The following is a 26,166-nucleotide window of genomic DNA, read 5'->3' on the forward strand; positions in this document are numbered from 1 at the left end:
TGAGACTGGAGGGAAGGATTCTAATTAGAAATCTGTTGCAACAGGCCAGGCAAGATGGCATGAGCTCTCACAGATGAGGAGGCAATAGGAACGGTAGAGAACTTCAACGACCTATTCATAAAGCTTGGGTTGATGGTGATGCTTTGAACTAAAAATGGGATAGTAACAGCTGTCTGGAAGAAACTAGTTTTAGATTCACGTTTTAGAATAGATTATAAAAGGTTTGTTCTAGGTATGCAAGAGGGAATATAACAGTAATTGCAAAGCACTCTGAATTGAGGGAGAAGAGTGTAAAACTTTCCTAGGATTAGCCACATCCATAATATCTCTGACTCTTAAGATGGTTTTCCATTATGCTAGTATCTCTATAGAACAAAATGAGAGTTCTTTAGAAACGTTTTAGCAGACATTTATGCTAATAGATTATATGCGATACCAGCTGTTTCATATCACTTTAGTAGTAAAAAAGGTAGTCTCAAGTCCACAGAGAAGCAGAAAAGTGTATCACAAAATAAGGTTTAACTCATAGAGCACCACTCTATTCATACAAAAGAGCTAGGCTCCTACAAGTCCTAGAAACAGACCAACCTGAATTTGGATTTCAGTTGTCACTAGCTCATTTACTCTGTTATATCATCTGTATATTAGAGATATAATGCACATCTCACAACACCGTTACTAGTTCCTGGCATTTTTATAAATATTTTTTCTTAGAATATTCTTTAAAATGGTAACTTTTTTTTTTTTTCTTTTTAGGGCTGCACCTGAAGCATATGGAAATTCCCAGGCTAGGGGTAGAATCAGAGCTACAGCTGAGGCCTATGCTGCAGCCACAGAAACACCAGATCCAAGCCACATCTGCAACCTACACTGCAGCTTGTGGCAACACCGGATCCTTAACCCACCAAATGAGGCCAGGGATTGAACCTGCATCCTCATGGATACTAGGCCGAGTTCTTAACCTGCTGAGGCACAATGGGAGCTCCTAAAATAGAAACTTTTATACTACTTGTCAATTACTTACATAAAGCAGTGCTTCTCAAAACAGTTCCTCTAAATGTTCCCTTAACTACAGAGTAAAATCAAACACACATCCAAAGATTTAGGCATATATTTTGGAGCCAGCACAAAAATTTTAAAGTTTTAACTTAATTATATTAACTTGCATACACACACAAAATAGCCTGTATTTAAGAGTAAAAATGTTTAGGCAAAATTGCTGTAGCAAGAAAATATGCCAGGTTATACAATAACAGGGCCCTCAAAACAATACTTCGTATCTATAAACCATCTTAAGATATCCCAGATTAGAAAAATCTGGATAGCATACTATGCAAATTATGTTTCATGTGGCAAAAAGCCACCCCCTCCCCAACAGAACTACTCAACCTCAAATCCAGAACTTTCCTACAGGTAAGGAGCCTTTAAAAAATGTCTCACAAGAAATAGCAACAACAACAACAACAACAAAAGACAAAAAAAAAAAAAAAAGTCTCAAGATAGCTACCTATGTACTTTGTCATGAAAATCTGCAGACCTGCTTCAAGCTAAGAAAGCTTAAAACTTGGTCTGGAGCCAGGGGAAAAAAAAAAAAAAAAAAAAAAAGCGGAAAGCTCTAACTATGAATCTAAATTTTAAAATTTTACCTGCTTTCTTCTTTCTATCAGAAGTAGCACCCAAAGTAGTTAAAGTAGTAGAGGAGCTTTTATAAACATCTTGACTGCATACTCCAGGATCCTCTTCATCAGAAGAAAGTGAAGATAAATGTTCTGGGTTTTTAAGTTCATTATCAACTTTTTCTGATGGACTGTGACCCCCGGTTTCAGATACTAAAGGTGCGGGTGTTACAGATGCAGTCTTTGGAAGTGGTGGGGGACAAAACGTACGAACAATCTGGGTTCCTGGTCGTCTAGTCCTGTTAGGCATTCGTACAGCAAGAGTGGAAAATTGCTGCTTGGGCCCAGATTTCAGAAAATCTAAGAAAGAGGCAATAAATCCTGTTTTGACTTCTGGCTGCTTTTCCTCTACTTCTTTGATCTTCTGTCTCATTTTTTCTTGATGCTGATAACCATCATGGCAGCTTTCCGAGGAAGGGGGAGTATACGGCAAATATATATCTGTTCCCCTTGGATTCTGGCGTTTGCCTTGGGCAGGTCTTTTCAGTGGTTTCTGATTGCTGTTGTCTTCCTCTTTAGTTTGCCCTTTTCCTTTAGTTTTTTTCTTCTGAAGGTTAAAATGTATTAAGTCTTGGTTTTCCTCTTCAACCTTGACACTGACTGGCTCCCCAGGTTGGGCCATGGCCAACAGTGCAAGTGTACTCCTAGTTGGGGTCACTGACACACCACTGTCTTCACCCCCTAAAGTAAATTCACTCTCTGAAGTAGCACTCTCTCCACTTATACTTCTACTACTAGAAACAAACTCTTGATTTCTGTTATTTAAAGTACTATCAACAGGAACTTCACTGTCTTCTTCAGACTCATGACTGGTAGCAGACTGCTTCTTGAAAGGGCCAGAACTTTGCTCCTGGGCTTCATGACCTGGTCCAATCACTGGCGAAGTTAGTTTAGAAGGTTTACTTTGACCAGGTGTTTCAATGTGCTGTTGATCAAGAGTCATTTTTGACTGAAGAGTAGGTACTGGTGAAAGGTTTACAGTAACTTGATTTCCATTTAGGGAAATATCATTTATATTTGGTGGCTTTCCTACTGTAGCTGCTATGGAGTTAAAATCTGAAGTCACATGCCCAACATCTAATGACTGCTGAAAATGAGATTTAGAATCACCATCTTCAACAGCAGGAATGGTTTCATTTGAAGTTGACTTGGTAAAATCAGAAGGTGTAACTCCACAAGCTGCTGCTGTAGCTGCTAAGATATCATCTACATTTGATAAAATATTTCTTTCATCACTGAGAAGCATTGCCTCTGGGAAACATATTGATCCAAGAGACACAAAATGATTCTTTGAATCATGTTGATTTGTTTCACTAAAATGGCCCTTTGTTGCCAGATGTTGTTGTAATGGTTTTGTAGACTCAGAGAGGTCCATTTTCATAATTTCAGAATTTTGAGGATGGATTTGCTGCTGAGAAGGATCCCCATTGCTCTGAATAACATGACCATCCATTTGAAGGAAAGGATGTACTATTTGTTGAGGACTTTGAACACGCTGCACTTGTAAAGTTGCCTTTACTTGTCCTAAACCTGCCTGCAGTATTGACTGCTGAAGAATTTGTAAATCACAGGCAGAGTCTAAAAGGACCTGTGTATTAGGAAGAGATGCTTGATGGCCATGCCCTAAGGCATGATTTGGAATTTGAATCTGAGATGATGTATTAATTATTTGATCATGCTGCTCCTGGGCCTTGGCTTCATGTACCTTCTGGATAAGAGAATGCTGCTGGTTTAGGTCTTTAGTATTCAACCTTATTTGTGGAGTTTGCATTAAATTAGTTGTCTTCTTAATATCAAGGGTTGCTGCATTACTGACTTGGCCGATTTGTTGGTTAACTTGTGTCACTGAACCAACTAGGCTTTCTTCTTTTTTTGATCCTTGTAGAGCAATCCCAACAACCTGGTCTTCAAGATGGGAGTTACTTCTGATTATGCTCTGAGAATATCTGTCATCTGCCTTTGACACCTTATAAGCTGACTCTTGCACATTAATTTCCCCATCAGAGAGCCTTTGGGTTGATGACTCAAGAGAGACTTGTGGTTGTAATACCTGTAACTCTTGCATTGGAAAATCTCCCTCTTGCTTTGAAGATCCATACACATTTGAGTCCAGTTTTCTTTCAGCATAAGATTTTGGATCAGGGGAAGGTATGTTATTTTGTAATGTCTGACAATGAATAGAGGATGCAAAAGGTGATGACTGGACAGCAGGCAAAAACTTTTGGGACTGGGGAGATGATGACCCTTGAGTCTGAGCATTTTGGGAAGAATGCATAGAAATATAATTCTGAGTTGGGCTAGAATCTGGCATATTTTGAGCCTGAGAGGCAGAAGAATATGAAAGAGAAGGCGCTGTTAATGTTAGGGACTGCCCCGAAGCATAGCTTTCTGAAGGACTCACAACTGATAAAACTTGCGACTGAGATGAATAACTAACCTGTGACTGGCTAACTGGTGATAAACCCTGAGAGTGACCAGATGAGTAACTCTGAGCCTGGCTAACTGAAGACAGATCTCTTGTTTGAGCAGGGTAATTCTCATTTGTAACTGAAGATAATACCTCTTGCTGATTAGAATAACTAAGTGTCGGATTTTCAGAAGTTATAGTCTGAGATGACCCAGAAAAAGTCAATGTTTTATACAAGGGTGGCAATTTCTCAACTTTGCTGGACCTATAAACCTGTGAATGAACAATAGATGGCACGGTATGTGGCTGCGCTAAACCATAATTTTGCGACTGACTAACTGATAAAAGGCTCGGTAGCTGCGCTGTAGAATAAATTTGTGCTTGGCCTGATATTACAGAGCTCTGGTTATGTAAAGGCTTGGAATAGCTTAGTGTTTGCACAGGAGGAATTATACTTTGAGGTTTGGGGGTCTTGGTTGATGTTAGTGGTTGTTTCGTAGAACAGCTTTTTACTTTTGTAGTAGAAGGAGGATACCCTGATGATGGAATCGCCGAAGAATAGGACTGAGCAAGTTCCACTGAGACCTGGGAGGTCTTCTGCTGCAATCCTCCATTGCTCACCTGAGTAGAATCTCCAACTGGGCTACAGGATAAAGATGACTGCCTGCTGGTTTCCTGAAAATTGACCACACTTGCATTTGATAGATAACTGTGTAAGGAATGCTGTGAACCAGTCAGTTGTGCCTGAATAGACTGGGTACCTGAAGGCCGCTGATGGTGTTTAATAACACTACATTCTCGAAGAAGAGCTCTTTCAATGGAAGCAGTAGAATTAGTAAAGAGAGTTGAACCGTAGGCTTGAGGAGTTTGCTGGGCTCCCCCAAGTGCTGAAGGCAACAAACTAAACTGAGGTTGTAAAAGATGGGGTGCGGACTCTTGAGCTGAGCGGTACGTTGAAGACTGAGGTGGTATGCAGTTACTTATCGCAGAACTGCCCAGGCGCTCAAATGCCAAAGCGGTTGGAACAGTTCCCTGGGAAGTCTTGATTTGCAGCAAAGGGTCATGAGGATTTAAAATTCCATTTGATGTAGTGTTAAAAGTTGAATCCTGAAGCACCAAAGGTGAGGTGGTAGCAAAGTTTCTATTGCTGAAGGTGGTGGGATGCTGATAAGCAGAGAGGGCAGAGGGGGGAAGTGTTCCAGTGGTCGGCAAAGGTCCAGTAACGAACAGCTCAGTTGCTGCTGAGGAATGCATACCTATGAAAAGAAAATACCTTTATGAAGTTATAGTATTAACACTTTTATTTGTTTTCATAATATAAACTTCTAAAACCTATATATAACCTTCAACCCATCAAAATCTCTTTATTTTATTTTTATTTTTGTCTTTTTGCCCCTTCTAGGGCTGCTCCCGTGGCATATGGAGGTTCCCAGGCTAGGGGTCTAATCGGAGCTACAGCTGCCGGCCTACCCAGAGCCACAGCAACGCGGGATCCAAGCCGCATCTGCAACCCACACCACAGCTCATGACAACGCCAGATCCTTAACCCCCTGAGCAAGGCCAGGGATCGAACCTGCAACCTCATGGTTCCTAGTCAGATTCGTTAACCCCTGAGCCACGATGGGAACTCCCAAAATCTCTTTAAAACTGAAAAGCCTGATAAGTTAGTTCTGCATATAAAGTTTGAAAATTACTTTTCAAAACAGCTAGCTTTCATGAGGCAAAAACAAAATTATAAGGCAATTTATATCTATGATTTTTACATAAACAGAAACCTATATATATCTATATTATATAGATATCTTTATATATATATATATATATATATATAGTCAGATAAGGTCATTTGAAAATTAAGAAACCAAAAAGAGTAATAAAAAGAAAAAACAAGCCAAAAGTTAAAAGAAAATTAAGAAACTGGTAAAAATGTACATACTCTCCAGTGATTAATTTACCCTGAAATCCCAATGCAAAATACCAATAGACATACTAAGATGTTCATGACATTAAAACTGAAACTGAATTGCCTACATTTAACATGATGAATAAATCTAAATACAACAGTGAGGTTAACACAGCAAAGTTTTTATCTTCTTCTTTTTCAGCCACCCCTGTGGCATACGGAAGTTGCCCGGGGCCAGGGACTGAATTCAAGCCGGAGCTGTGACCGACACCACAGCTGCAGCAATGCCGGATCCTTAACCCACTGTGATGGGCTGGGGATCAAACCAATGCCTCCACCGAGACAAGTCGGATCACTAACCCACTGGACCACAGTGGGAACTCCGCAGACTTTCTTATATATATGCATTTAAAGAATTCCTTGTGGAGTTCCCTGGTGGCTCAGCAAGTTAAAGATCCAGCATTGTCCCTGCCATGTCTTGGGTTGCAGCTGTGGCGTAGGTTTGATCCCTGACTCCAGAACTTCCGCATGCTGAAGGTGTGGTCAAAAAAAATTTCTTGCATTTTAAGTTTTGACTTCTGTGAACTACTTCCAAGAACAACAGACACAAACTTTATCACAAAAAGCTGATCAGAAATTGGAGGTCCTGTTGTGGTCCAGTGGGTTAAGGACCCAGTGCTGTATCTTTGGGGATGCAGGTCTGATACCTGGCCTCATTCAGTGGGTTAAGGATCCAGCACTGCTGCAAGCTATGGTGTAGGTTGAAGATGTGGCTTGGATCTGGTGTTGATGTGGCTGTGGCGGAAGCCTCAGCTGCCGCTCTGACTGAACCCCTGGCCCAAGAACTTCCATATGCTGCAGGTGTGGCCACGGAAGAAAAAAAAAAAAAAAGAAATGAATAAAGTACTGCCAAGAGATTCTTAAATTTTCAGGACAGCATTCTAGCCACATATAGCAAAAGTAAAAACATGTATACCCTTGTGTTCCAAAAGTTCCACTTTTAGAAATTGTCATATAGAAATAAGTGGGCAGAGTTCCCATTGTGGCACAGCAGAAACGAATCTGACTAGAAACCATGCGGTTTCAGGTTCGATCACTGGCCTTGCTCAGTGGGTTAAGGATCTGGCGTGGCCATGCGCTGTGGTGTAAGTCGAAGATGCAGCTCAGATCTGGCATTGCTGTGGCTGTGGTGTAGGCCGGCAGCTACAGTTCTGATTAGTCCTCTAGCCTGGGAACCTCCATATGCCCTAAAAGCAAAAAAATTAAAAAAAATAAATAAGTGGACACAAAGATATAAGATATTCATTATAATTATTGTAAACAATAGGTAGAAACAACGTAAATGTCCATCAAAAAGAGATTGATCAAATAATTATGGCATATCCTAATAATACTGCCACTACAAACACTGGTTGGGTGGATACACACAAAAAAGTTTTCCTACACAAAGATATCAAAGAATAGTAAATACCAAACTGTTATCTTGTCTCTAAAAGAGTGGGACTGGGGAGTGGCTCAGCAGAAATGAATCTGACTAGCATCCACGAGGACGCAGTTTAGATCCCTGGCCTCATTCAGTGGGTTAAGGATCCGGCACTGCCGTCAGCTGTGGTATAGGTCACAGACGTGGCTTGGATCTGGCATTGCTATGGCTGTGGCATAGGCCAGTGGCTACAGCTGATTCAACCCCTAGCCTGGAAACCTCCATATGCTGCGGATGCAGTCCTAAAAAGACAAAAATAAATACATAAATAAATAAATTTTTTAAAAAAGTGGGACTGTAGTTAGGAATTATTATTTTCCATGTTATAAACCTTTTTATTGTTTACATATATATTTTTTTTTAGTGAGTTTCCATTTAAAACATTCTTTTACATTTTGGAAAAAATGTGGGGGGTGGTGGAGAAGGTTCTCTGGCCCTTTTGAAAAACACTCTTCTTTTCATTAAATGTCAAATTAGGAGTTCCCATCAATGGCTCAGCGGAAACGAATCTGACTAGCATCCATGAGGACGCTGGTTCGATCCCTGGCCTTGCTCAGCAGGTTAAGGGTCCAGTGTTGTCGTGAGCTGTGGTGTAGGTCACAGACATGGCTCAGATCTGACGCTGCTGTGGTATAGGCCAGTGACTACAGCTTTGATTCGACTCCTAGCCTGGGAACCTCCATATGCCGTGGGTACACCCCTAAAAAGACAAAAAAAAAAAAAGCCAAATTAAATGTCAAAAAAAATTACTACTAAAGGACAGAAAATAGCTAGTTACTCTCTTTTAATCACATTTATCACATGCTTTTTTTTTTCTAACATGGCACTCAAGGCCCTTAAGCAAGCACAAAAGTACTCAAGAATTAAAGTCAGAGTAATTTGGGGGAGGCGTGGTCAGAACTCTGGCTTATTTTCTCACTTTTCCAGTTTACACGGCAAGATAGATGCAGTATGAAAATCTTGCAGATGGAAGACAGGTAAGTCTGTGATTTGAAATGCTGCAACTTTAATTAAAAAGAAGTAACTTTGTGTCATGCATTGATTCCATGCTCAGAACACTGCCTGGTATGTAAATATTTGCTGACTGAATAGCATGAATCTAGTCATTAGAACATTTACTTGCTTGCTTTCTGCCTTCGATATTTCACACAATTTTATTTATTTATTTATTATTATTATTATTTTTAGAGAAATGGCATTTATTTATTTATTTTTATTTTTTATTTTATTTTTTTTGTCTTTTTGCCATTTCTTGGGCCGCTCCCACGGCATATGGAGGTTCCCAGGCTAGGGGTCTATTCGGAGCCGTAGCCACCAGCCTACGCCAGGGCCACAGCAACACGGGATCCAAGCCATGTCTGCAACCTACACCACAGCTCACGGCAACGCCGGATCCTTAACCCACTGAGCAAGGCCAGGGATTGAACCCGCAACCTCATGGTTCCTAGTTGGATTCGTTAACCACTGCACCACAACGGGAACTCCATTTCACACAATTTTAAAGCAGAAGGATCTTCAGGGATCATTCCAACTCACTTCATACCCTGTAAAGGCTGAGTTTTGAGGGAATTAAAGATTCTCGCATGGTTAGTCACAGAGCTGCCAAGAACAAGGGCATAGATGCCATTGAACTTTCTCCTTTTGGCTCTCAAACATCACGGAACATCAGAATCACCTGGAAAGCTTATTAAAGCACAGATATTTAGGCCTCTGACCCAAGGTTTCTGATTCTGTATGTCTGGACTATGACAAGAGATATGAAATCCTAGCAAGTCCCCAGGTGACCTTTTAGATGGTCTGAGGGATGGTACTTGAATCAAGGCTCTACACCAACTGGAGGAGCAGAGGTGGTGAGGGGTTCACCATTCTGTGCAGAGATGGTGAGGGGTTCACCATTCTGTGCAGAGATTCCAGCCACCTGCAAGTGCTCCTTGCTGTCACTTTTGTAGAGGTCAGCAACAAATACCTTCACTAGTTTACAAACATATATTGGGTACTTCTAGATGCTGGGAACCATGGCAGGCTCTAGATACATAATTCCAGTCCTCAAGAACCTCACAATTTCTTAGGGGACGGAGATACCTTATCCAATAACTAGAACACAACAGTGAGTATTTCTAAATAGCGGTAGAACAAAATGTTATGGGAACCAAGGGCGTGGGGCACAATCTTTGCACAGGATGGGTGCATAAACAGGTCCTACAGTTATATCTAAGAATATTAAAAATACCAACCACACACACACAAAAACTGCCACTCTACAGCAGGCAGATGCATGCTTCATTGTCTCTAACAGTGATACTAAAGGATAGGTTATGGCAAAGCAGGATTTCCTTAATACATTTAATAAACTGCTTCCTCTACAAGGGAGGTGCCCTGGAATTGTAACAATTTCTTTCATCTGCTCTAATATCTGCCTCATTGTGCTGGAGTTCTCCCTTTTTTTAAATTCTCTATCACTCATCTAACTCAAAGAAGAACATATCCTGACCCAAGCAAATTAACATTTATGCCACTTCCCTTCAATAGTGAGAAGACTCTAAAGATAATTTTTTTCTTTTTTTTAAAGAATTGTGATGTCTGAATTGCTATCGGAATAAGAATCAGAGGATAACATAGCAAAATCTTGTGACAACAGGTAGCTTGTTATTGGTTTAATTATCCATCAGTAAGAAATATGTTCTCAGATCAGACTGTGACAAATGATTTGGATTTTCATTAATTATAGTTGATTTACAATGCTGTGTTTCTGGTATACAGCAAAGTGATTGTTATGCATATATACATTCTTTTTCATATTCTTTTTCATTATGGTTTATTATAGGATTTGAATATATTTCTCTGTGCTATATAGTAAATCTTGTTTTTATCTATTTAATTTTATTCTCTTTTGTCTTTTTAGGGCCGCACTCATGGCATATGGAGGTTCCCAAGCTAGGGGTTGAATTAGAGCCATAGCTGCCGGCCTACGCCACAGCCACAGCAACGCCAGATTTGAGCCACGTCTGCGACCTACACCACAGCTGATGGCAATGCCGGATCCTTACCCACTGAGCAAGGCCTGGGATCGAACTCATGTCCTCATGGATGCCAGTTGGGTTCGTTAACCACTGAGCCACGATGGGAACTCCTATTTATCTATTTAATATACAGTGGTTTGTATCTACCAATCTCAAACTCATAATTTCTCCCTACCCACCCCCTTTTGCTGTTGGTAACCATAAGTTTGTTTTCCATGTCTCTAAATCTGTTTCTATTTCATAAAAAAGTTTATTTGTGCCATATTTTATATTTCATATATAAGTGTTATCATACAGTATGTCTTTCTGACTTAGTTCAATTAGTATGAGAATCTCTAGTTGCATCCATATTGCTGCAAATGCCATTGTTTTTATGATTGAGTAGCATTCCATTGTGTATATATATATCACATCTTTTTTAATTCATTCATCTGTCAACGGACATTTAGGTTGTTTCCTTGTCTTGGTTATATAATAAACAATGCCGTTATGAATATAGGAGTACATGTATTTTTTCAAATTATTGTCTTCTTGGGATATATGCCTAGGAGTGGGATTTTTGGAACATAAGACAATCCTATTTTTAGGTTTGTTTTTTTTTTGAGGAATATCCGGGTTTTCCATAGTGGCTCCATCAATTTATATTCCCACCAACAGTGTAGGAGGGTTGGTTCTCTTTAATTCAAACTCCCTCTGGAATTTGCTATTTGTAAATTTTTTAATGATGGCCATTCTGACTGGTGTGAGGTTGTACCTTATTGTGGCTTTGATTGCATTTCCCAAATAATTAGTGATGTTTAGCACCTTTTTTTTACGTGCCTATTGGCCATTTCAATGTCTTCTCCGGAGAAATGTCTATTTAGGTCTTTTGCCCATTTTTAGATTGGGTTGTTTGTTTTTAACTGTATGAGCTGTTTGTAGACTTTGGAAATTAAAACCTTCTTGGTTATATTATTTGCGAACATTTTCTCCCAGTCTATAGGTTGTTCTTTTTGTTGTGTTTATGGTTTCCTTCGTTGTGATTTTAAAGCTTCTATGTTTGATGAGGTCCCATTTGTTTAATTTTGCTTTTACATCTATTGCCCTGGTAAAATGACCTAAGAAAATATAAATACAACTTATGTCAGAGAATGCTTCCCTGTTCTCTTCTAGGAGTTTTATGGTGTCATATCTTATATTTAAGTTTTTTAGCCATTTTGAGTTTATTTTTGTGTTTGGGGTGAGGGTGTGTTCTAACTTCCTTGATATATAGGCAGCTCTCCAAATTTCCCAGTACCACTTGCTGAAGAGACTTTTTTTTTTCCATTGCATATTCTTGTCTCCTTTGTTGAAGATTAACTGAATGTACATCTGGGCTCTAACCCTCTGGATCTGGGTTCTCTATTCTATTCCATTGATCACATGTCTGTTTTTGTGCCAAATACCATGCTATTTTGATTACTGTAGCTTTGTAGTATTGTCTGAAATCTGGGAGGGTTATACCACCAGTTTTATTCTTTTTCCTCAGAACTGCTTTGGCAATTCTGGGTCTTTTATAGTTCCATATAAATTTTTGGATTGTGTGTTCTATTTCTGTGAGAAATATCCTGGGTAACCTGACAGGGATCATATTAAATCTTCAGACTGCTTTGTGTAGTATGGCCATTTTAACAATATTAATTCTTCCAATTCAAGAGCATAGATTATCTTTAAATAATCTTCAGTTTCCTGTATCAATGTTTTACAGTTCTCTGTGTACAAGTCTTCAGCTTCGTGGTCAGGTTTATTCCTAAGTTTTTCGTTGTTGTTGTTGTTGTTGTTTGATGTGATTTTAAGAGGGATTTTTTTTAAACTTTCCTTTTTTGATATTTCATTGTTAGTGTAAAGAAATGCAACAGATTTCTGTAGGTTATTCTTGTATCCTGCTACCTTGCTGAATTTGTTTATTAGTTCTAACAGTTTTTATGTGCAGTCTTTAGGGTTTTCTACATATAGTATCATGTCATCTGCGTATAGGGACAATTTTACCTCTTCTCTTAGAATTTGGGTAACTTTTATTTCTTTTTCCCAGTCTGCTGTCACTAGGACTTCCAATACTATGTGGAATAGAAGTGGTGAGAGTGGGCATCCTTGTTTTGTTCCAGATTTTGGTGGGAAGGCTTTCAGCTTTTCACTGTTGAGTATTATGTTGGCTGTCAGTTTGTCATAAACAGCTTCTATTTTGTTGAGAGACATTCCCTCTATAGACACCTTGTTAAGAGTTTTATATCATGAATGAATGTCAAATTTTATCAAATGCTTTTTCTGCATCTATTGAGATGATTATGTGGTTTCTATCTTTTTTTGATGTGGTAGTTACTCTTGAAAGAATAAATAACACTTAGAATAATGTAATATAATAATAGAAACTGGAATAGAAAGTCTAACTAGGAGTTCCTGTTGTGGCTCAGCAGAAATGAATCTGGTTAGGAACCATGAGGTTGTGGGTTCAACCCCTGGCCTTGCTCAGTGGGTTAAGGATCTGGAGTTGCCATGAGCTATGGTGTAAGTCGCAGATGTGGCTCAGATCTAACGTTGCTGTGGCTGTGGTATAGGCCAGGAGCTGCAATTACAATTCGATCCCTAGCCTGGGAACTTCCATATGCTGCAGGTGTGGCCATAAAAATATATACACACATATACACACACACACATATATATATACTTTAAAATGAAAACTGAAAAAAACCTAATCTTTGTCATCCTGAAAAAAATAAAAATCCATGCAGATAATTTATTTTGGGGGGGGGTAACAGTTGAAAAATGAAATAAGAAAAATAAAATTTAAAAGTACTTAATCTAATAATATCAACTTACAATGGCTTTTATTAAATAGTGACAATCTGTTCAGTTAAGGACAAATTTACGTAATTCTAATGATTTTTTTTGGTGGAGTGATTATTTTTTAAATAGAACATTAAAAACGGTACATTTGAATTTTATAGATGTTCTTGAGCAAAACCTTTTAGCTATCCCTATCAAAAGAAGATTATGGAAAAACATATACAAATATATAATCAAAGAAGGCAGCAGGCCAGATAAAACCAAGTTCAAGTGCAGCCTGAGCAAGTCCTGTGTTTCTAAAACCCTCCAGGCAGGTCTGTTTGTGCCACTTTTCATGGCAGAGATCAGGAAAACCAATCAAAGACCAAGCTAGGTGAGGCAAGTGTTCCACCTCAGGTCTTTTACATGTTTTCAATGTGGAACGGAAGGGCCTCAGCCATTTTAGTTGAGCCTATATGAGGGTGAGGAGGTGAACACGCTTTCATGCTTGGCCCTGCCAGCTTTTGAGTCTTGCCACTGGCAACAGAGCTGGCAAATTCGTTCAGGACCAAATTGGAGTGTGAGAGTGTGTGTGTGTGTGTGTGTGTTTTGAACTTCGAGTGGAAAATTAGTGTTACAGTACAATTTTTGGTTTTATAAAATTCTAGCATTCCCAATGCTACCTATTTCTTCCTAAAATGTTATCATTTATATAAACTATGATCAAAGGCTGGTGGTACCTATATGAGGGCCTTGAGGTTTGAATAGCTAGGCTTCTAAGAGGTATAAATAACTGAATTCAAAGATTTTTTTTTATCAATTTATTTTCTATCAGAATCTGAACTTCAGTAAATACTAAAGCACAAGTATTACGAAATACATGTCTAAAAACTGACATTTATGAAATCTATGAAGGAGTAAGTACTATTTGATACTTCACTATTTGATATGCTTCAGAATTTTAATATAGTCATTAAGAAACACAAAATGTACCTTAATTGACTTTGAAATTTTTTGTAGAAAAATAACTTGTGTGGAGAGATGGGGGAGGTAAGTAATATCAGAAATAAATACGATATGGGAAATGGACACTAATTATGTAGAAGGATTAATGAAAAAAAAGATTTTATTTTCTGTGGTGTTTGACCAGAAATCTAGGGAATGGCAAATGATAATGTATTTCTGGATGACCAAGAAGAAAAATTTTCAAAGAATTTATTTTATTTTAGAGGCTTTAAGCTAATTCTTGAAAAGGAGACAGATATAAAAAGACAGTATCATAAGTTTAACACAGAAAAGACCATGGTGGAAATGCTGCCCAGCTATTCGCAGCCATCTCCTGGCTCATTTTATCTTCCCCCCTACTACTCCTTCGAGAGCTTTTTACTCCACGCTTTCTCTGCTTAGAAGTGCTTTCCTCCTTTGGCTACAGGGCAAACTCTACTTATTTCTCACGACTAAGTTCATATACCTCTTTTGCCATGAAACCGTCCCTGACACCCTGAAAAATTTTACTTTTTACTGTACTAATTGCATTGTCAAGCTATTTGCTTATGTGCCTTTTCTTCTAGAATGTTCAAAACAGAGACTTAGTCACCAAGATTGATTTTTACTATACCACCTCCCAAGCCTGAAGTCACTAAAATAAATGAAATTTAATCTTTCACCAAAAGACCACCCAAAAAGGTAAATACGTGAAGATGTGTTAACCAACCAGATGGTGGGGATTCATCACAGTGTAAATGTGTATCAAATCAATGTATACTCTAAATGTCTTACAATTTTATATGTCACTTATACCTCAATAAAGCTGAAATGAAAAAGAAGTTTAATCTCTCCTCCTCTTAAGTAAACAAGTAACTAAATCATCAGATAAAAACTTTACATCTAGAATTTTAACAATTACCTACCTTCTTTAACTTATTAGTTTCAGCAGAGTACTAAAACCAAATTCTGCTAGTAACAATTTCTTGAATTTTGTCCACCTTAAAATAGTGAAAAAATTCCAGGTTTTAAAGTTCACTGGAAAATCAATAATTAACACCACTCTCAGCCACACTACCATAATGACAAGACTAAAAAGTGAATTTTTATCAATATTTTTATAGGACTTAGAAATTCTGAAAACAAAGAATCACCTGTCTGCCAGGATGGGGCCCTGAATTGTGGTAAAAGAGTAGTTCCTGAAGAAGCAGCCTGAGCAGCTCGGGATTCAACAGCAGAGAGAAAATTCGTCACTGAAGATTCTTTAGTGTTAGTGCTGGCATTGTTCACACTAGTATCAAATATTCCAGAAAGACCTACATTTGAAAATAAGATGTATCCCAAAGTAAAAATATATATTAATATAAAATGATATTCCTGCTATTTTAAAAAGGAATCGCTGAAATCTGAGGCCAAAGCTTATACAACCCTATCCTGTTTTATTTTGAATGGCAAACAAATATTAATTTGCCAAGCATAGTTATAATTTAAAATCTACAAAGATGCATGAAAAAAAGATCACCCTACTAATTAAGGAATACAGATATTCCTTATCAGTAAAAGACAAAAAAGCTTTTAATCTCATTTTCATCTTAACATTTCCCATGGCACTCTTACATCCTGGACACTTTCACAACCCAACACTTGAAAAGTGATTTTTCTTCTTATTCACTAAATGTACCCAGATTCACTGTATATTTCACAAGAGAATTTTTACCGGTTGGCTGAGGTGTAGTAGCATATCCAGGAAGCTGATGAGAGGCTGCAAAATTCTGTCTCTGAAGGAGATCTGTTTCAGAGTGTGAGGGATGTCCTTCTTCATAGCTTAAACTACAGGATAATAAAAATAAATGACAAAAAACACAAAGCTCAAATCACATGACCAAAAATTTCTAGGACAGCAATTATCAAAAGTAGCCTAAGTCTTTGACTAAATTCCTGATCAAGAGATAAAATACAGTCCCAACAGTACTGTCAAAATGGGGGGGAAATACTGAAGATATACTAGAAAGAATTATTTTCTTAACTCAACTCTACCTCCAACAAAGTCCTTTTCAGAAGAGGTAATATGGTACAGTGTAAAGAACAATATTCTAGAAAACAGGAGAGCTGAATTCATTCTCCAAGCTCGACTCCTCGTTTACCATGTGATTTCAGTAAGTAACTCAATTACGTTGGACTAATTTCCTCACCCGTATGAATAAAGGATCTAGACAAGATAATCTCTCAAATTCCTTTAATTCTAATATTCTTTGGAATATCATATAAATTCAAATAAATTTATAATTAACACTATTTCCCAATAACTCTCTCAGAAAATTTCAATCTTGTACATTTTGAGAGTAATTCAGAAAAAGATATTTTCCTCCCTTTTTTTATTTTGAATTTTTTAAACCCCCAGAAAAGTTAAAATAGTACTGTAAATAACCCATATACCTTTTACTTAAAGATTCAACAGCTGCTAACATTGTTATATTTGTTTTATCTTTATACACAGATACATACACACTGTTAAACTACTTGAAAATAACTTGTAGACATCATGAGACAAATAATTGAGCTTTATTTCCTAGAAATAAGACATTCAGCGATATAACTAAGTATCAGTATTGGACTTGAAATTTAACATTCAGTCTATAATGTAATATGTAGCATGTAAGATGGAGGTCATAGTCCATTTTCCCCCAATTGTTGCCAAAATGTCTGATATTTTAAAGCTCTCTGTAAAATGCAACCAAAATTCAAAAATTATTATTTGGTTATGACTCCTTACATTTAGAACAGTGCCTCCATTTTTGCCTTAATTTCATGATACAGACTTTATTTTGAGGAATCCAAGTCAGCTGAATATAGGCTATCCCAAATTCTGAATTTGTCTGATTGCTACTTCATGAGAAGCACATAAGCGATGTTGTGTAATTCTTATTGTATCTCATGAGGACACACATAATGTCAATTTGTCTCATTACTGATGATGCTAAACTTGAAATGGTTAAGGTACTGTCAGATCTCTCAGCGCAGTTATTTTTTTTCTTTGGAATTAGTATGCAATTGTGAGGTGTTATTTTAAGACAGCGTCAATATCTTGTCCCAACAGCTAATGGTTTCAGACACGACCCATTCATGACCTTCGTTTCAATAACTGCACTAGAGATTAGAAACAGTAATTTCTAATTACACCATTTTTCACTATTTAAAAGTTAGCATTCATCCATAAAATTAAAATGAGCTTTTTTCTTCCCCTTTTCTTGCTCTCAAGTACATAAATATATACTTATATAAAAATATATAGGAATATATTTTTAAGTATGTATACATTATACTTAAAAATATATCATTGTAGACTTTTATTTTCCTTTTGAGGGGTATACCTGTGGCATATGAAAGCTCCCGGGGTAGGGGATGAATTAGACCTGTAGCTGCTGGCCTACGCCATAGCCAAGGTAAAACCAGATCCAAGCTACATCTGCGACCTATGCTGCAGCTTGTGGCAACACCAGATCCTTAACCCATAGAGCAGGGCCAGGAACCTACATCTTCATGGATACTAGTCAATTCTTAATCCACTGAGCCACAACAGGGACTCCTCATTGTTCTTTTTTAAAACTGAAGTTGATTTACAATGTTGTGTTAACTTCTGCTATACAGCAAATGATTCAGTTAAATTTTTATTACATATAAAATATGCATTCTTTTGAATATTTTTTCTCCATTATGGTTTATCTCAAGATTCCTCGTGCGAACTATAATCATGTTGTCAGTGGTTTAATCTTCATCTCACTAATAACAATAAGGAGCATCTTATATGCTTACAGACTATTTGTTTAGCTTCTCTTGTGAAGTTTGTTCAATTTTTTTGCCCTTAAAAAAAAAATGAGTTGTTGGCTCTTTCTGGGTTTAAAGAAGTTTTTCAAATATATTCTGAATCAACATTTTTTGGTCAGATATGTATTGTGAATGTTTTCTTCCAGGCTGAAGTTTTCACCAATTACCTTTACAGTAAGGAGCACTTAACATGTACCCACTTAACGAAGTGTACAATACAGTATTGTTATATGTGCACCGCGTGGTGCAGCAGATCTGTTCATGCATGATGAAGAACTTATTCACTGTGCATACCTACAACTTCATTATCTGCAAAACAACTCTTGATTTCCCCTTTCCCCAGCCACTGGTAACCACCACTGTACTCTCTGCTTCTGAGTTTGAATAACAAGGTTTTAAGCTTTTGTTTTTTACTTTGTCGGGCTACACCCACGGCAAATGGAAGTTCCCAAGCTAAGGGTCCAACTGGAGCTACAGCTGCTAGCCTACGCGACAGCCACAGCAACGCGTGATCCAAGCAGAGTCTGCAACCGACATCACAGCTCAAGGCAATGCTGGATCCTTAACCCACTTAACGAGGCCAGGGATGGAATCTGCAACCTCATGGTTCCTAGTCAGATTTGTTTCTGCTATGCCACGAAGGGAACTCCCACAAGGTTTTAATTTTTGATTTAGTCAAGTTAACAGTGTTTTTTCCTTACAGCCAGTGCTTTTATAGTCCTGTCACTAGTTCACCTATGTTTTCTTCCATAAATTTTAAAGTTTTAGCTTTTATGTTTAGGTCTAGGAATCATTTTGAGAGACTCTTCATGTGCGTTGTGAGATAAGATTCATATTTATCTTTAAAAATTAAGATACAATCTGTAAACAATATAAGTCACTCTTTCTAGTACTGTACAGATCAGTGAGTTAGGACAAATGTGTAAACACTACAAAAGCCAAGTAAGAACAGTTCCCTCCCTACAGAAGATTCCCTGTGCCCCTCTATAGTGAACCCTTCCACCCACCTCTATCCCCAAACTGGGCTATTCCAACAGTTTCGTCTTCTCCAAAATGTCCAATAAGTACAATCATTTAATACATAGTCTTTTATAAAAATAACTTTTATTGGAATATAGTTGGCTTACAATGTTGTATCAGTTTCATGTGCAAAGTAAAGTGAATCAGTCATACATATACATACATCCATTCTTTTCTCCCACTAAGGTTATCACAGAATATTGACATTTCCTTGTGCTATATAGTAGGTTCTTTTTAGTTATCTATTTTATATATAGTAGTGTGTATGTGTTAATCCCACCCTTCTAACTTATCCCTCCCTTCCAATATGTAGCCTTTTGTATTTAGCTTCTTTCATTTACCTTAAGGCCTTTGAGATGCATCACTGTTATTTTTAGCAGTAAATTCATTACTTTTTATTGTGGAGCAACATGCCATTATATGGATGTACCAAAGGTTGGTGGTTGTTTTAAAGCCGCTCATCAGTTGAAGGAATTTTGGGTTCTTTCCTGTTTTGGCAATTATGAATAAAGCTGCTATAAATGTGCATAGGTTTTTGTCTGAACATAAGTTTTCATTTCACTTGAGCAAATACATAGAAAGGGGATGGCTGAGTTATATGGTAACATGTTTATTACCATATACAACTTTTAAAGAGATGGGTTGTTTTCTAAAGTAGCTACAAATTTTTGCATTCTTACCAATGCTGTATGTCTGTCTAGTTATTCTGCATCCTCACTGGCACTAAGTATTATCCGTTTGTACATTGTTTCATTTCCTCTTAAAAAATTTTAGTCATTCAACTGGTGTACAATGGTACCTTATTGTGGTTTTAATTTGCATTTCCTTAATAACTAACATTGTTGAGCATCATTTGCTTATCTACCATGCAGAGATTTCTGTTAAAGTATTCACTCAAATCTTTTGCCCATTTTTTAAAAAATGATTTTTATTTTTTCCATCACAGCTGGTCTACAGTATTCTGTCAATTTTCTACTGTACAGCAAGGTGACCCAGTCACATATACATACACACATTCTTTTTCTCACATTATCATGCTCCATCATAAATGGCTAGATATAGTTCCCAGTGCTATTAATTTTTACTGGGTTGTTTTCTTATTAACAAGTTTTAGGAGTTGCCCATATGTTTTTAAACCAACTCCTTGTTCAGATACATGTTTTGCAAACATTTTCTCCCAATCTTTGGCTTTCAATCTACTAACAATGTATTTAGTAGAGCAGAACAATTTTCTATTTTATGAATTGTGCTTCTCATGTTGTAGCTAAGATATCTTTGCCTAATCCAATATCTCAAAGATTTCTTATGTTTTCTTCTAGCAGTTTTATAGTATTAAATTTTCTATTTCAGTCTATGATTCATTTGGAGTTCATTTTTTGTACAGAGTGTGAGGTAAAGCCTGGCATTTATTTTTCTTTATTTGAATATGCAATTATCCTAGTACAATACATTAATAAGATTATTCTTCACCTATTGAATCTATTTTTTGTTTGTTTGTTTGTATTTGTTGTTGCTGTTTTTGTGTTTTATTTGGCTACGCCCAGGGCATATGGAAGTTCCCAGGCTAGGGATTGAAGCTGCACCACAGCAGCAACCTTAGCTGCTGCAGTGACAATGCTGGATCCTTAACCCAATGCATCACAAGGGAGTACCTGTGGTTCTATTCTTAACTACTGTGTTACATTGATCAATGCCTGTTTTTAGGTCAATAACACCTTCTGATAAATGATTCATTTTGTACAAATCTCAATTTGTGTTTTTCAAAATTGTTTTGGCTATGCCAGGTATACTCATATATATTTTAGAGTCAGTTTGTCAATTTCTACAAAAACACTGCATTGACTCTATACATCAATTAGAGAAAACCACCATCTTAAAAATAGTATTTTTTTTTAATATTGAGTCTTCCAATCCATGAGTATATGTATTTTATTTTGGTCTTTAATTTCTCTCAGCAATCTTCTGCAGTGTTTAATATATAATTCTTACAAGTATAAATCTCTAAGTATCTCAATTGTTATTTTGTTCTAAATGTTTTTTTTTTTTTTTTTTTTGCTTTTTGCTATTTCTTGGGCCGCTCTGACGGCATATGGAGGTTCCCAGGCTAGGGGTCGAATCGGAGCTGTAGCCACCGGCCTACGCCAGAGCCACAGCAACTCGAGATCCGAGCCACGTCTGCAACCTACACCACAGCTCACGGCAACGCCAGATCCTTAACCCACTGAGCAAGGGCAGGGACCGAACCCGCAACCTCATGGTTCCTAGTCGGATTCGTTAACCACTGCGCCATGACGGGAACTCCTAAATGTTTTTTTAAATAACAGCTTTATTGGTATATAAATCACATACTGTAAAGCTTACCCTTTTAAAATGTAAAAATCAGAGCTCTTTCAGAATACTCAGGGTGTACAATCTTCACCATAAGCTAGCTGTTGAATATTTCACTGCCTCAAATATAAACCTGTACCCATTATTAGTGTTACTCCCCCATATCTTCCTCCACCCACACCCTGGCAATTACTAATCTTTCTGTCTCTACTGATTTGCTCACTCACATTTTGTATAAATGGAATTACATTATATGTGTTTTTTTTGTGACTGGCCTCTCAATCACATGTTTTCAAGGCTCATTCATGTTATGACATGGATCTATCAGTACTCCATTCCATTTTATGGCTGAGTAATATTCCACTGCATAGATACACCATATTTTATTTGGACAATGTTTCCACTTTTGGCTATTATGAATTACATACTGTGATAAATAAGTTTTTGTGTGGATATATATTTTTAATTCTCTTGGGTGTACACCTAGGAGTGGAACTTCTGAGTCTTATAACTCCATTTTAACATTTTGAGGAATGGCCAACCCAAATGGCTAAAATATTTTACATTCCCACCAACAGTGTTTTTTAATGGGTTATAATTTCTCGACCTCTTTGTCAATACTTGTTATTGCCTGTGTTTTTATTTTTACTATAATACCCATCCTAGTAGGTATGAAGTGGTATCTCACTGTAGTTTTGACTTGCATTTATGTAATGATGTTGAACATCTTCACATTTTCTTCCTGACCAAACGAACAGAAAGAGAGAGGGGGAAAAACCTATATTTACGGGGGATATGTCAAAGGGACAAAGAAGCACACGAAAGAGATCTAAATAACCAAAGCTGGAACACTGTGAGCAAAAAAATTAAGTAGTAAATATCCATGAGTACATACTGATAAAAATAGGTGATTAAATTTTTAAAAACACAAATCTTCTTTGAAGAGTTCTAAATAATTTATAGAGAAACTCGGCATTCAAGGAGGGGAGACCAGTGTGCATTGGTGATAGAATGGTGAACACAGCTGCCTTCCACGGAGAGGGACTGTAACTCCCCACTCCTTAATGAAATGCATATAGGGATATTCTTCTAAAGAGGACAGTACTAAAGGGGAAGGGAAATAACCTTGTAGTGTGGAAACCTGACAAACACTACCTGCTGGATGGTAAAGCTCAAGATTAACAATATAATAAATCCTGTTAATAAGATGTACCCTTTATCCCTTTATATATGTTGAAAATAACACTTGACCTCTGTGATCTTCCTTTGGAAAAACCCATAACTCCAGTCTGATCATGAGAAAAAAACATCAGGCAAATTCCAAGAGAAGGACATTCTACAAAATACTTTACCAGTACTTCTGAAAACTATAAAAGTCATCAAAAACAAGAAAAGTTTGAGAAACTGTCATGGCAAAGAGGACCCTAATGAGACAAACAAACAAATATAAAAGTGGTATCCCTGGAGCAATCAAAAAAGACATTGTAAAAACTAAGGAAATTTGAATAAACTATGGACTTTAGTTGATAACAATGTATTAATATCAGTTCATTACTTGTAATAACAAATGTACCATAAGAATGAAGAAAGTTAGTAATAGGGGAAACTGGGTGACGGGGTAAATGGGAACCCTGTACTATACGTAACATCTAAAACGGGTCTTGGAGTTCCTGCTGTGGTGGAGCAGGTTAAGGATCTGGTGTTGCTGCAGTTGTGGCTCAGATTCAATCCCTGGCCCAAAAACTTCCATATGCCGCAGGCATGACCACCCTCCCCCCCAAAAAAAGGCTCTCAAAAATACAGTCTACACACACAATCCGTAATCTATATCAAATCTGAACAAAGCTTAAGTGTTAGAATGATGATCAAGATAATTTGTAAAAATCAGGAGGGTCTGGTGTTGGGTTTTTTGTTTTGTCTTATTACAAATCCATGCTAACTCTAACAATTTCTTTAACAGGCAAGGAATAATCATAACCTCCTAATTGGTCTCTTTTCTTCTGCCCCAAACCCTCCCATCTCCCTTTTTTTTTTTTTTTTTTGGTTTTGTCCTTTTGTCCTTTTAGGGCCACACCCATGGCATATGGAGGTCCCCAGGCTAGGGGTCTAATTGGAGCTGTAGCTGTCAAACTGCGCCACAGCCACAGCAATGCCAGATCCGAGCTGAGTCTGCGACCTACACCACAGCTCACAGCAATGCCAGATCCTTAACCCACTGAGCAAGGCCAGGGATCAAACCTGCAACCTCGTGGTTCCTAGTCAGAATCATTTCCGCTGTGCCACGACAGGAACTCCCCATTTCCCATTCTTAGCCTGAGTCATTCCTTTAAAAAGTGATGTCATGTATTAGTTCTATTTTTATTTTTTTTTATTTTTTTTTTTTTTGTCTTTTTGCTATTTCTTGGGCCGCTCCCGCGGCATATGGAGGTTCCCAGGCTAGGGGTCGAATTGGAGCTGTAGCCACCGGCCTACGCCAGAGCCACAGCAACACGGGATCCGAGCCGCGTCTGCAACCTACACCACAGCTCACGGCAATGCCGGATCGTTAACCCACTGAGCAAGGGCAGGGACCGAACCCGCAACCTCATGGTTCCTAGTCGGATTCGTTAACCACTGCGCCACGACGGGAACTCCCTATTTTTAATCTTTTTGAGGAACCTCCACACTATTTTCTATAGTGGCTGCACCAATTTGCATTCCCACCAACAGTGCACAAAGGCTCTCCTTTCTCCATATCATCTCCAATATTTTTTATTTGTTGTCTTTTTTTTTTAAAGAGCTGCACCTGCAGCATGTGGAAGTTCCCAGGCTAAAGGTTAAATCAGAGCTGCAGCTGCTAGCCTATGCCACAGCCACAGCAAAGCAGGATCTACACCACAGCTCATGGCAATGCTAGATACCCCACCCACTGAGAGAGGCTAGGGATCAAACCCACATCCTCATGGATACTAGTCAGGTTTGTTACCACTGAGCCACAATGGGAACTCCTCAGATTTCAAAACAGGTTAGATTTGAGATGCCTATAAGACATACAAGAAGAGATGTCAACTAGCTATGTGGTCAATCCTAGTGAATGCTCCACGTGCACTTTAAAAAAAAAGGTATATTCTAGGTTTTCTTGGATGTAATGTCCAGAAAATAGCAATTAAGTCTAACTGTTCTATTGTGTCATTTAGGATCTCTGTTGCCTTATTGATTTTCTGTTTAGAGGATCTGTCCATTGATGTGAGTGGAGTTTTAAAGTCTCCTACTATCCTTGTATATCCATCAATTTCTCTTTTTGTCTGTTAGTATTTGTTGTATGTATTTGGGTACTTGTATATGAAGGGCATATATATATTGATGAATGTCATATCCTCTTCTTGAATTGATCCTTCATCTTTCTTTATGGCCTTTGTTTTAAAATCTACTTTGTCTGATATGAGCATTGTGACCCCCACTTTCCTGTCATTTCCATTTGCACGAAGTATCTTTTTCCATTCCTTCACTTTCAATTTATATGAGTCCTTTGCTCTAAGGTGGGTCTTTTGCAGGCTCTTGTTTTTTTTTATCCAGTCTGCCATTCCATGTCTTGATTGGAGCATTCAGTCCATTGACATTTAAGGTAATCAGTGATAAACATGTATTTATTGCCATTTTAAACCTTGTTTTCCAGTTGATTCCATGTTCCTCCTTTGTTCCCTCCTTTTTCTTTTTTGGTTGGATGATTTCCTTTTATTTTATGCTTGTGTTCTCTTCTTTTTGGTTTCTGTGAATGTACTATTTGGTTTTGACTCCTGGTTGCCCTGTTTTCCAAGTATCTTAACCCCTTCCTATATCTACTTGCTTTAACCTGATAGTTACAGAGGCTCAAAGACGTTCTATTTAAAAAAAAAAAAAAAAAAAAAAGAGTCCTGATTTTCTCCTTCCCCACATTTTATGATTTTGATGACCCTTTTTACATCTTCATGTTTATCTTTTTGCTATTCCTTGTGTTTATCTTAAATACCTTTCGCAATTAGATTTTTTTCTATCTGTATACTGGCTTATTTGCGTGATTACTTTCCAATTGTGATTTCCTACATCTGCTCTTACTGCTTTCTTATTTAGAGGAAACCTTTTAGTATTTCTTTTAGAATAGGTTTAGTATTGCTATATTCTTTTAGTTTTTGTCTGAGAAATTCTTTATTTCTACTTCTATTTTTAAATTATAATCTGTGTATTCTAGGCTGCAAATTTTTCTCTTTTAGAACTCCAAATATATCTTGCCACTCTCTTCTGGCCTGAAGCACTTCTGCAGAGAAATCAGTTTATAGCCTTACAGGGGTTCCCTTATAATTAACTTTTTTCCCCCCTTTAGAATCCTTTTAACTTTAACTTTTTCCACTTTTACTATGTCTTGGTGTAGGTCTGTTTGGGGCCCTCTGTACTTCCGACATCTGGATATCTGTTTCCTTCTTTAGATTTGTAAAGTTTTCAGTCATAATTTCTTCAAATACATTTTCAATCCCCTTTTCTTTTCCTCCTCCTTCTGGAATCCCTATTATGCATAGATTGGCACATTTTATACCATAGATCATTTATACTGCTTTCATTTTTTTTCATTTGGCTTTCTGCCTGCTGTCCTGGTGGAGTGATTTCCATTATTTTTGTCTTGGAAGTCACTTGTTTGTTCTCCTGCATTATTCATTCTGCTGTTCAATGCCTTTAGCTCATCTTTCATCTCTGCAAATGTATTCTCTAATTTTTCTTGGGTCCTC

At 37.6% G+C, this 26,166-nt stretch overlaps 1 protein-coding gene across 6 annotated transcripts in view; it reads right to left on the reverse strand.

The window, feature by feature from the left end:
• Positions 1-26,166, reverse strand: part of QSER1 (glutamine and serine rich 1) — an 88,114-nt gene that overhangs the window by 32,694 nt on the left and 29,254 nt on the right. For 3 of the 6 annotated variants that reach the window (XM_021083210.1, XM_021083212.1, XM_021083211.1), the window contains exons 2-4: positions 15,972-16,084; positions 15,409-15,570; positions 1,647-5,339 (exon numbers count right to left, since the gene is read on the reverse strand). In XM_021083210.1, the coding sequence (XP_020938869.1) occupies positions 1,647-5,337 (3,691 nt within the window). In that variant the 5' untranslated portion in view covers positions 5,338-5,339; positions 15,409-15,570; positions 15,972-16,084. Of the gene's footprint in view, positions 1-1,646; positions 5,340-15,408; positions 15,571-15,971; positions 17,565-26,166 lie in introns of those variants that run through there. The other 3 variants (XM_013994460.2, XM_021083215.1, XM_021083213.1) reach the window with 2 other exon arrangements.

The sequence above is a fragment of the Sus scrofa genome, chromosome 2, assembly GCF_000003025.6.
Source record: "Sus scrofa isolate TJ Tabasco breed Duroc chromosome 2, Sscrofa11.1, whole genome shotgun sequence".
NCBI classification, from domain to species: Eukaryota; Metazoa; Chordata; class Mammalia; order Artiodactyla; family Suidae; genus Sus; species Sus scrofa.